We start from the raw sequence: 12,967 nt of genomic DNA on the forward strand, positions 1-12,967 counted from the left end.
AGGAAACTCCGGGGTCTTAGACCCTTCGACACGACGGATCGACCCTTGAGCACGACGGTATGGCCTTTAGGTATGTAGACCTGACCCTCGACACGATCCTTAATGGTCGTCGGGTCAGAGACCCGGCCCATCATGCAGAAGTGTCATTTCCGTCTTGCTCGAGACGCAAGCGACCACAGACAGCCGTCGCCCGGACGCACGGAGAAATTTGTAACTCACAGTGCTGTCAGTCAGTGCATGGAGAGCGTGTTTGTTGCGGTGCAGTTGACGCTAAAGGGAAGTCTTTAAGATGGCAGAATAACGGCGGCGTCAGGCCAGCATAGACAGGATGGGTGGTTACCAAGGATATTGCCTCGGGACCAGACTGAGATCACACCTCTTTGTGGCGTTTCAAGTTTTTGTCTTGATGTTGTGAAGCATCAGGCCTGAGGGCCTGACCCACGACGCTAGCCTGGTAGTCTGGCCCATGAGCACTGCCTGATATTTACTATCAATAGGCATCACCTTAACATTTTGCTTCGAGTTCATTTTAGTTTGGACGGGAGTTTCCGACTGCTGGATTCTTGAGCTTAGACCGTAATATGTAAGCATTCGCTCGCGTTGCATGCCTTCGCCCAACGCCTTGTAGTATTTACTCCAAAAGCAATGGCTTCCTCTGTGTTTATGTTTTTGCCATGTAATATACGATTCTGTGTTTACGCGTGTTCATGCAGTCATGCTTATTTGTTGCCTGAAGATGCGCTTCAAGGCCGCCGATGACGCCTTGGGGGAATGGTAAGAAGCGGCTAGGATGAAGCCTCACTGATCTGGGCGAAGCTAATCATAGACTGAAAGTGAGTTGAGGACCCAGGGCTTACATGTGAGTGGCAGCGGGGGAGTTTGCAGCGGTGGACGGGACTTATTCATGCCCAGGCCAACAGTTAACTGTCCGTGGCATTACCTGTGTGAGTGATGCGTATTAGAATTTGAATCTTGGATTGAGAGAGAGAGAAAGAGAGAGAGAGAGAGAGAGAGAGAGAGAGAGAGAGAGAGAGAGAGAGAGAGAGAGAGAGAGAGAGAGAGAGAGAGAGAGAGAGAGTAGGAGGAGGAGGAGGAGAAGAAGAGAGTATATCATTGCAAACTTTTGGAATAGGTTGGAATTCGCACATGCAAATCCCTGGGGTGGCCTGGCTGCGCAGTGCTAGGGAGGAACCACTGGGGTAGTCTGGCTGAGCGGTGCTGGGGAAGAACTCCTGGTGTAGCCTGGCTGGCTAAGCGGTGCTGGGAAGAACTCCTGGGGTAGCCTGACTGGCTAAGCGGTGCTGGGGAAGAACTCCTGGGGTAGCCTGGCTGGCTAAGCGGTGCTGGGGAAGAACTCCTGGGGTAGCCTGGCTGGCTAAGCGGTGCTGGGGAAGAACTCCTGGGGTAGCCTGGCTGGCTAAGCGGTGCTGGGGTACACAGGTTTGGTTGCCGTGTGTACATACGTGGCTTGTGGCCGGGTCCCGGCGCGGCGCGGCGCCTCGCCTGGTCCACCACTCTCACCTTCAGTCCGCCCTCCTGCGTGGGTGCCACCCTTTCTGCCTGCCTTCCCTCTCCTCGCCTACCCCCACGTAACTCCCACGCTTTAGCCCACGGTATCCCCACACTCGGGGGGCAGGAACTGTGACATAACTGGCGAAACCCATGAAGCTATCTTCACCGGCTTCACCACCCAGCAGTCCCCTGCCTTATATATGCATTTCCCCTGAACCCGAGGGTCCATTCTAAGAACAAAAATAAGATTTCCACTCACCGTCGCCTCTTGTAAGAATGTGACGAGCGTGTCCATTGTTTAGGGAACGTGTCTGACTTGGTTTATGGCGACAGGAGCGGAGTTTGTAAACATTGTGTCCCGCTGGGTCATGCATTACCTTGCGACAGCTGCCTCTACCCTGAGGGCCTGTCCTTCCTCTTAACCCGACCAGCCATGTGTAGCTTGCCAGTCCCCCAGTTTCACCTCAGGATATACACGGATGTCTTGAAGGTTTAAACACCCGCACGCACACACACACACACACACACACACACACACACACACACACACACACACACACACACACACACACAGACACACACACACACACACACGCCGTGCATACGTACGTACTGCCACACTCAACCTTCCTTATCCAGGTTTAGGAACATAGGTTCATGGGTGATGATGATCGCGGCAAGCGGCGGCTTTTGGTTGACCTTTCTCGTCGTAGAGGAAAAATCCCGCCAAGGAGCTGAGCTGACTCTTGATTTTCAGTGTAACATGTTCTTGGTGGGGGTAGGTGGGTGTGGGTGGCGTCCTCCGGGGCATGAAGTGAGGAGGAGGAGGAGGAGGAGGTACAGCAGCTTTGTGTGTCAGCGTGGCCAGGCCACAGTGTACCACGGCGGTCCGTCAGCTGAGTCTGGCATGTAGCCTGGGTCACTGACCTGTGAATACATGGTCCCCTTGTCTTCTTCCCCCCAGTGGTCATCCCTCCCTCTCCCTGGGGTAGACGTGGTTGTCTCGAGTCACTAAGGAGGAGAGACTATTTACATAAGTCTGAAGTAGTGACTCAGCTTGCTGTATATCTTCCCCTTACCTCCGTACTGGAAGGATCAACTCTACGTAATAACGTCACCTCTTGGAGTGTGAGAATTGATTCCTCTCATTAGGATGGCTGCGCAGACTCAGTGCGATGCATTAACTTCTTGTGCACGACGATCCTGCCCGTGGGGGTGCAACGAACCTCAGCCTTTGGGTGCAGTAGCCTCGACCCTCCAGAGTACAAAGACTAAACGGCTCTCTTATTAAATTTCAGTCTGGTGGTTTCGGCAACTTAATTCTCTTCGGCCAGACGTTTTGATGACATTCCTGGGGAAGGTTGAGTACCTTGAGAACGGCTACTTCTTCGCCCTTCGAGGCGAACCAATTTTCTTACCTCTGCAACACGAGCTGTGTGATGAAAGCTACTGAGAACGACACATATTCCTTGAGAACCGCAGCTACAAGTACGTGACTCAACTTCCCCAGAAGGGGCCCCCTGTCTGGCGGACAGTGTGAGCCCCATTGCCTACGACGGCTTGGGTAATCGTAGCCAGAGGCGGGTCAGTAGTGTGTGGCGAGGCACGAGAGTCTCGTAGGCGTTAGTTCCGCCCATTACACAAGTGTTTCTCTGCCCAGCGTATATAAATATATCTCCTCTGATCTCGGTCTTGTTAGTCTTGGTCACAACCAGAGTTTCCGCTTTGTTTCGTCCCCGGGGGACCTCAGTGAGGTTTTGCAGTGTTCAGAATACAAGATGGGATGTGGAAACTGGCATTTATATCCCGGTGGTAGACCCACAGAATGGGTGACTCCAACACTGCGACACGACTCACAAGCTGAGACTGTGAGCTCGCGTGCCTACTGATGAGACGAGTTCTCGCCGATTGAGCTGCTTCACTGCGTTGAGAAACTGCTTAACTTTGAACTGCTTCACTGTCATGAACTACTTAACTTGGGTTGAACTTCTTCACAGTGGTTGAACTGTTTCGCTATGCATGAACGGCTTACCGTTAGTTGAAGTGCTTCACAGTGGATGAACTGCTTCACTGTGCATGAACTGCTTATCATTAGTTGAAGCGCTTCACGGTGGATGAACTGCATCCCTGCGGATGAACTGGTCCACTAAGAGTGAAATGCCTCACTGTGGTCGGCCTGCTTCACCGTGGCTGACCTGCATCACACTAGATACGGTGCGTGCTCCACTGTGAAAGATGTACATACATAAGACTGCTTCCTTTACGGGTATCGAGCCCACTGTTCGAGCCCGACAGTGGATAGTAAAGCTTATTTATCGTCGGGTCGCCAGACTGGGGAAACCCGACCCCAGCCAGGCAACTGTGTGTCCAGCCAGAAGGTAAAAGGCCAAATGTGTATTAGACTGGCCCACGACGACATACCCTCAATATCCTATAAAGAATCCGTAGTAGGAGATCTGAAGAGAGAGGGGGAGCGCTAGTCTTCGGTGGTATCTCGGACACTCGACAGTTTTAAGGGCCTGCCATCACGACGTTTTCCCGGTAACGCGAACCCCAGAATGTGTGGTGTAAAGAGACGCGTCTCTCACGCATCTCCACTCGACTGCAGGTGTAAGTACGTGCGTGAGGAGAGGTGCTCATCGCCCTCGATGCACGGGGTGGTATATATGGTGTGCAGTCCATTTCACATTCTGCGATAACGCCAACTCTAACCTTTTGAAGATGACCAGATCAGCGTTGCTATTTATTACCCCCCACACACCCCACCACCGCCACCACCATCCCCGGAGTGTGGCGATTCCCTCTCGTGTGCCAGGGTCATAGGTCAAGTGATCTCCTCAGTGGAATTTTAATTTCTATTATCATTTTTTTTTACAGATATACATATGTACTGCAGGAACGTATTAGGAAGGCGGGGAGGGTAGTGGATTTGTTGAATCCGTCGGTGATTTGTGATTGCTTGCTTATCTTTCCTTATTTTCATGAGTGTCTGTTTGTTTTACTTCCTCATTCCTCGTCCTCCTCAAGTTGCCACTTTCTCTCTGTATTTCTTTACGTCTGTTTTCTTCCTATTTATAATTTTTCTTCGGCTTTCCGTTATGTTTCCCGTATCTTCATCGGTATTTTGTATTCACGCTGTTTATAGTCGTAGATCTGCTCACGATACTTTCCTTGTTTGTCTGTTTATTCTTTATAATTTCTTCTTGTTCATGTTAGGTTATTTGTTTTTCCGTTACCTTGTAGAGAGATGCTCACAAGGGGGGAGGTAAGATGAGAGATGCTCACAAAGGGAAAGATAAGATGAGAGACGCTCATAAGGGGGGAAGATAAGATGAGAGATGTTCACAAAGGGGGAAGATGAGATGAGAGATGCTCACAATGGGGGAAGATAAGATGAGAGATGCTCACAATGGGGGAAGATAAGATGAGAGATGCTCACAATGGGGAAGATAAGATGAGAAATGCTCACAAGGGGGGAAGATAAGATGAGAGATGCTTACAAAGGGGAAGATAAGATGAGAGATACAAGGAGGAAGATAAGATGAGAGATGCTCACAAAGGGGGGAAGATAAGATGAGAGATACGTACAAGTGGGAGGATAAAGACCCGAGCGAGATTCTCTGATAGAGGAACCGGAGCTCTTGTGCTACGAAGTACTACGGACGTGTCTCAGCCCCATCCGTGACGTGCAGGTGAACTGTTGAATATCTAATATGAACGGTGTCCCCCCCCCCCCCCCCCCCCCCCGGCGCAACACCACTTTCCCTGAGGGGTGTATATCTGTGGGATATGCCTTTGAGCCGCCGTGGTACAGAACTTACGTTATGGGATGGACCGCACCCCCAAAATAAATCCCGTCCATCACCCAAGGTTCCAAGGAAGTTCTATCTTCATACCGTTGCTGTGTGAGTAAGGGATCGAGTCTCCGGAGCAGAGAGAGGGTGAAATATAATGTTGATCGCCGGGCCAAGGTAATGAGGACTGATGCACCATCGCGCTGACGGAACAGACTCATAGAAACAGAGAAGCAGACAGTGAGTGTGGCTAGCGTTGCCGCGTAGGGAACCGGGAGACACCGCTTACCACGAGTGCCAAGGGTTTCCAAGGGTTTCACGAAGGGGAGAGGAGGGTGGAGGGGAGATGTAACGTGTAACACACACACTCTCTCTCTCTCTCTCTCTCTCTCTCTCTCTCTCTCTCTCTCTCTCTCTCTCTCTCGCTAGATTCCGAGCCTCTGTATTCACAGCGCTGCACCACAGTTACAGTTGATACCATGGGCGACTTTGCGGATCCGACCCGTGCATACGTGATGGTGCCGACTCGCTAGTGAGGTGACCCCTTGTGGGAGAGAGGAGCGCCCTCCTGGCCAGCGCTACACACTTCACTGACCCCCAGGCCGTACTGTGCTCTAGTTTCACTTACTCCGTCGTCCTTGTGAAGTGTGTATAGCTGGGGACGTGCGAGACTCGTCAGAGGCAGTCTCTCTCTCTCTCTCTCTCTCTCTCTCTCTCTCTCTCTCTCTCTCTCTCTCTCTCTCTCTCTCTCTCTCTCTCTCTCTCTCTCTCGTCACACTTTCGTGTGTGTGTGTGTGTGTGTTGTGTGTGTGTGTGTGTGTGTGTGTGTGTGTGTGTGTGTGTGTGTGTGTGTGTTTGAAGACAGCGGAAATGCCCCAGATAGTGATGATTGTTCGTGGACCCAAGAGGAATTGTGAGAGTCCGCAGAATTTGACCTAAATTTTGGCATGGAATGTCATGGCTAAATAGTTAAGATGGACGTAGAGAGAGAGAGAGAGAGAGAGAGAGAGAGAGAGAGAGAGAGAGAGAGAGAGAGAGAGAGAGAGAGAGAGAGAGAGAGAGCACACACTAGCCAGCACCTGAGGTGCCTCCGTGGTATTAGAGGCATTGACTAGAAGGGCAGGAACGGAGGGCGCGACCTGCCTCACGGTGTGGGAGCCACAGACATGCTAGGTCTGGCTGGGTGCACGAGCCCTCACCGTCCCTACCTGGGTGTCGTATTGAAACGCCGGAGTCTACCTGGTGCCATATCTGATCGCTGGAGTACCACTGTCCTCCCTGAGTGTTAGGTCAGAATGTCTCCCGTTAAAGTCTGGTCTGCAGTGCTTTCTCTTTGTGTCGCCACCTCTGTGTGTGTTGGTTGTTAGTGCCTCTTGTCACTGCCACTTGTCGACGGTGCCACTTGGTGCCACCTGTCAATGCTTATTGAGAGTATCACTTATTAGTGCCACCTGTTATTGCTACCTGGGAGTGCCACCTGTTATTGCTACCTGGGAGTGCCACTTGTTAATGCCATTTGAGAGTCCCACCTGTCACTGCCACTTAGGAGTGCCACTTATTAATGCTACTTGGTCGTGTCATCTATCATTGCCACTTGGGAGTGTCATCTGTTAGTGCCAGCTGTTAACGTTATTTGGGAGTGCCATCTGTTAGGTGCCACTTGGGAGGGTCACCTGTTAGGTGCCACTTGGGAATGCCACCTGCTAGTACCACTTGGGAGTGTCGTGTATCAGTGTCATCTGGGAATCCCACCTGTAAGAGTGTCTCTTGGGGTGGTGGTGCAAGGTATCAGTGGCCCCACTTGATATATCATTAGTGAAGTGGTGGCCAGGTACCACTACCAGACCTGGGCTGCCGGCCGGGAGAGGAGAAGGAGGAGGAGGAGGAGAAGGAGAAGGAGAAGGAGGAGGAGGTGAGTGTTGGTGATCCCATATATGCTTAAGGTACCATGGCTTACAGGATGGGAATGCAACAGATGAAAGGGAGACCACAGGTAGTGGGAACCCCTCCTGTGGTTGTGATCATGGATATACAGGTAGTGGGGACATTTTCTTGTGGTTGTGATCACAGGAACACAGGTAGCGGTGGCTGGTTAAGGGCCCAGGAGGCCCAATGTTACAGACTCGTGGCGTTACCATTGGTCTGTGTGTTCTGTGTTTGTGCGAGTGTGTGCTTATGTGGTTTATGTGCGCGTGTTTGTTTGTGCGCGCTTGCGTGGGAAGTTGGATGGGATGCAGAGTTCCGGGGTCAGAGGACTCACCCCCCCCCCCTGAAATTTACTGGAAGGTATGCGTAAGGTAAGATGTTAGTGGTGTCTACATACGAAAACGAGAGAGAGAGAGAGAGAGAGAGAGAGAGAGAGAGAGAGAGAGAGAGAGAGAGAGAGAGAGAGAGAGAGAGAGAGAGAGAGAGAGAGAGATTGGAAAACAAGCGAAAAATTAACATCCGCCTTTTACATCGTAAAAAAAAAAGAAAAAAAAAAAGAATGAAAAGCTTGGTGTGTGGGTTGGCTGAAGCAGCAAACACGTCACGATCTGTGGTCTTGTCTAATGGGCTGGCTGGCACACGCCACCCCAAGCATACATCCCCTTCCCTAACCATCCTATCAAAACGCATCACGCTGCTGGGTACGCAGACTCTAGAGCCATTAGCCTGCTAATAGAAAACTTCATACGAGCCATGAGGCGGTAGATCGACGAAACAATGCGGGTAAATCACTGCGTTTAGCTACGGACGGACATCTATGTGAGAGTATTGTTTTGGCGGGAGTGGCCGTGATTGGCTGGCAGGAGTGGATGCGGCGCGCGGCCACTGAGCGCGTCGCTCGCCGGGGCCTGGGCGGGAAGCGGTTTATGTTGCTGACCTCAGACATGTCATTCTTGGCTTCTTCCGATGACCTTTGCTGATACCGCGAGGAGGAGGAGGAGTATAATTTCCATTTTCATGGTAGTTTTATGCGTCCGTTCGTCTCGTATGACAATGGGAATCCATTAAACTTTAAGGAGCAACGTAGAGTACGAAATTTGTTGTGGTTTCGAGAGATAGCACCGACGCCATCATGATTTCATGCCCTTCCTGCCTCATAGCCAGTCCAGAATGAATGGATTCCCTCTGAGAGAAGAAGACGACGTGCTCTAGGCAAGGTTGGACACAGGGCCTTAGAACTATAGAGGGACTATAAATCCAAATTTTGGGTCGTTATGGACGCGCATTAATATCATTATGTGAGCGGTCTGGTGGGGGTAGTGATGAGAGAGAGTGGGGAGGAAGGCTAGGTGAGTGTGGACATGGGGGGAAGGGGAGATGGAGTGTGGAGGGGACTTCATACCCGATGGTGCACACGTGTTCCTTCCTGTTCTCTTCGTCGTCCAAGAATGCCTCCGAGAGAACCTTGGTAGACTGAGGCATCCTAGGGAGTGTTGGAGGGTGACCAACCAAGGAAGTGTTGGAGGGGAAGCTTAGTAGATTGATCAAACCTAGAGAGTGTTGGAGGGGAAACCTAGTAGAGTGATCAACCAAGGGAGTGTTGGAGGGGAAGCTTAGTAGATTGATCAAACCTAGAGAGTGTTGGAGGGGAAACCTAGTAGAGTGATCAACCTAGAGAGTGTTGGAGGGGAAGCCTAGTAGACTGATCAATCTAGAGAGTGTTGGAGGGGAAGCCTAGTAGACTGATCAATCTAAGAGTGTTGGAGGGGAAGCCTAGTAGACTGATCAACCTAGAGAGTGTTGAAGGGGAAACCTAATAGATTGATCAACCTAAAGAGTGTTGAAGGGGTAGCTTGATAGACTGATCAACCTAGAGAGTGTTGGAAGTGGTCTGGTGTGACACATATTTCCAATGATCCACGTTTTCTTTCCAGACTCCCACGAGAGAGCCCTTCGAGACCGAGCCTTGTGGGAGGACACCCGCCGCCCCCGCCGGTCACCTGCCGGCGATGAGGGCCACCAGCAGGAGGAGGGGATGGACAAGCGGGTGAGGAGGAAGAGGAGGAGCGTGAGCGTGGAGAGGAATGTGGAGGTGACGGTGGTGGCCGACAAGAAGATGGTCGACTACTACTCCAATGAGGACATCAACACCTACATCCTCACCGTCATGAACATGGTAAGCGAGAGAGAGAGAGAGAGAGAGAGAGAGAGAGAGAGAGAGAGAGAGAGAGAGAGAGAGAGAGAGAGAGAGAGAGAGAGAGAGGAGAGAGAGTACGCAAGTATATAACACCGTGGCCGTTGTAGTATTCCTCCTGCGTCAGCTACAGGCGTCCGTCTCCACACGCCTGATGAACGGGACTGCGGATCGCGCGGGTTTACCGTCGACTCTGACAGAAATGACCGCGCCTTGTTCATTACTGCTGATGACACTCCTCTTCGTCCTCAAAATACCCCGTGAATCCCAGCCCTATAATTACTTGACGAGTCGTGGGTCCGCACGAGTATAGTACACGCATTTAGAAGATACAGAATGAGTGTGTATGAGTACAGTACTCCAATAGAGACGCTTGTTATATAAAGTGGGGTCCAGTTCACCAATTTAGATTCTAATTATGCTAATATGCGCCCACGTGGGTGCCATTTAGAATTAGATTCTAATTCTGACATATGGGCGAAATCCACCCACTTAGAGCAACTAATTCTGGTATGGTATGGGCTTGTATGGCTGCCATTTCCCCACATGGATTCAAAATCTGTTATGATATGGGCCCATTTAGATTCGCCAATTTAGACTCTAATTTTGGAGACGCCAGACATTTAAGTCAGCACAGGAGGAAAATCCTTGTGTCTAGTACACTGACACACTTTCTTCAAGAATTTTTTTCTTTTCTTTTTGGATTCTTTTTTTCAAGGCTTGGCCAAGATTTTGGGTGTTGCGTGCTAGGGGCCGGACTGGTTGGTGACGAGAGGACAGACGTAACGCGTGATTTATATCTTGTGGAGGTTGTGAGGAAGAGTCGGGTCAGGGTTTCACAGTTGCTGCACCAGGGATGTTAAGATCTCAGTCTAGATAATGTGTGTGTGTGTGTGTGTGTGTGTGTGTGTGTGTGTGTGTGTGTGTGTGTGTGTGTGTGTGGACACGCTCCTTTACTAGTTTTTGAGTGTGTGTGTGTGTGTGTGTGTGTGTGTGTGTGTGTGTGTGTGTGGACACGCTCCTTTACTAGTTTTTGAGTGTGTGTGTGTGTGTGTGTGTGTGTGTGTGTGTGTGTGTGTGTGTGTGTGTGTGCGCGTGTGTGTGTGTGTGTTTAAAAGATGATAGATCAGTAATCCCTTTCCTGGGGTTGAACTGGATGATACCCCCGACCTCCAGCTGGGGGAGCTGGGAGCTCGTCCACCTCTTATATTATAACTTTCTAAACGTAGGAACAGCCGAAAGAGCCAAAGGAGGATTTTTACCTTAGAAGTCTCAATTAGTTTTTTTGCTGCTCTTGACGCTACCTCGCTCAGGTGGGAAAGGTGAACAGGTGCATGTGAGTGACTGGTAACAACAGGTGTTGAGACGAGGAGGGCGGGGCTGTGTTTCCCGGTTGGTGCTCTGAACAGATTTACAATGGGCAGTGTTGTCGCCGCAGGTGTCGAGCGTTTACCATGATGCCAGCATCGGCAACGCTGTCAACATCTACGTGGTGAGGATCATGCTGCTGGAGGACCGCCAGTACCAGGTAGGTCACCCTAGTACCACGTAGGCTCCCTTATTTCCCAGTACCAGGTAGGTGCCCTTGGTACGAGGTAGGTCCTCACAGTCCAGAGTACCAAGTGCATCGCCATACTTCTAAATACAAGGTACATCACCGCCTTATATATATATATATATATATATATTGCTGTTACGACTATTGTTGTTATGTATTTTAATGAAAGTGATCATAATGATAGTAATCATAGTAATGATCATAATAATAATGATAATAATAATAATAATAATAATAATAATAATAATAATGATAATGATAATAATATTATTAATTACAAAGTATTCAATCTTTCGTTTTACTAATCACTTAAGGTAGTGACTTAATCCTTTATCATCACAAGAATAAGCAAAGAATGGTTTGTGTCTCCCCGTGTGCTTGCGTGTGTGAGGACAGCAGGAGCTGGAGATCAGCCACAACGCTGACGGCACCCTCAGGAGCTTCTGCCACTGGCAGGAGATGATCAACCCGCGCAACGAGACCCACCCTTACCACCACGACGTGGCCGTCCTCATCACCAGGTGACGCAGCGCCCTTACACCTCTTGCATCCATCCCCTCCCACCCCTGGCACCCGTCCTCCCACTCGCTCTTCCTGAGAGAGAGAGAGAGAGAGAGAGAGAGAGAGAGAGAGAGAGAGAGAGAGAGAGAGAGAGAGAGAGAGAGAGAGAGATTCCCTTTTTTCTACCCCGTCAGTCTGTACGGTCGTCTGTCTCCTCCTTCCCTCCTCTCACACCCCTCCCCTCCTCTCCCGTCTGTTCTGCTACTGTCTCTCGGGATTTCTCATCATCTTGATCTCACTTACCCGAAGAGTCTCTTCCTTTATAAAAGATTCGTGAATATTCTCACCGCGTCTCTCAGTGTTGCAAAATATTATCACGGGTGATTCATGAATCCCCGTTTTCTTTACCCTTTCCTCGGTATCCGCAAGAATGTATTGTGAGGTGTTGTTACCCAACACTGGTTGTCTATGCCAGTCACTTGATTATCCGAGTCATACACCCAAATATAGCGGTTGTCAGGCAGGTTATGGTGATTTGTGAACCAGATATGTTGGTAACATTCCTTATGAGCTTGTCACCTTAATTCAGTCTTGTCCCTGGCTCACTCCTTCCCCAATAAATCGGCCTTGCCTGAACTCGATCTTACCCTACTTAGGGCTTTATGTGAACTTAATCCAACCCTAATTTGGTCTTATCGTAACTTCAGCCCTCCCCTAAATCAAAGTTGCATTTACTCCATCTTATTTACCCTAACTCGGTCATGCCTTGGTGTATTCTTACCCGAACTTAGTCTTGCTCTAAGTTAGTCTTGTCTTCAACTTATTTACACCCTAACTCCATCTTCCTCATACTCAGCTGTACCTCAACTTAGTCTTCCCTCATAGTGTGAGGTCACATGCTGAAGGAAAGGAGTTCCTCTTGTCATTTGTAAGGATAATGTTGATAATTGTTACTCTACGTTTCCCACAGACATGTCATGTCCTTCTCTCTCTCTCCCTGGTGGGTGTCTCTGCAGGTTTAACATCTGCAGCCGCGTGACGGACAGATGCGCCACCCTGGGCGTGTCTGAGATCGCGGGCATGTGCCAGCCGCTGAGATCGTGCAACGTCAACGAGGACACGGGTCTCCAGATCGCCTACACCATCGCCCACGAACTCGGACACAAGTGAGGACAACTCCCTCTTGGGGTACTCTCCCGCCAGTGATGTGTTCGTCCTGGTGGGGGTCTTGCTGAGGTATTGGTCCTCTGGTCTGGGTCTGGTCTCTAGCCAATGCGGGTTTTCTACCTGGTGAGGTCTTGAGGGCTTATCAGCTCATGTGGGGTCTTGAAGAGGCTTAGGAGTTCTGGTCTTCAGCCAGTCATGTTTTCATCCTGGTGGGGGTCTTGAGTTGGGGTCTGAGGTCCTCTGACGTAGGTTGAGTGTCTAGCCATTGATTTTTACCTCCTGATATGGTCATGGCAGGTTTTGAGGTCTGCTGTC

At 50.2% G+C, this 12,967-nt stretch overlaps 1 protein-coding gene across 1 annotated transcript in view; it reads left to right on the forward strand.

The window, feature by feature from the left end:
• Positions 1-12,967, forward strand: part of LOC139762408 (A disintegrin and metalloproteinase with thrombospondin motifs 6-like) — a 175,528-nt gene that overhangs the window by 125,880 nt on the left and 36,681 nt on the right. The window contains 4 exon segments of the mRNA XM_071687265.1: positions 9,167-9,408; positions 10,865-10,954; positions 11,381-11,505; positions 12,502-12,651. Coding sequence (XP_071543366.1) covers positions 9,167-9,408; positions 10,865-10,954; positions 11,381-11,505; positions 12,502-12,651 — 607 coding nt within the window.

This window comes from Panulirus ornatus, chromosome 43 (genome assembly GCF_036320965.1).
Source record: "Panulirus ornatus isolate Po-2019 chromosome 43, ASM3632096v1, whole genome shotgun sequence".
Classification (NCBI taxonomy): Eukaryota; Metazoa; Arthropoda; class Malacostraca; order Decapoda; family Palinuridae; genus Panulirus; species Panulirus ornatus.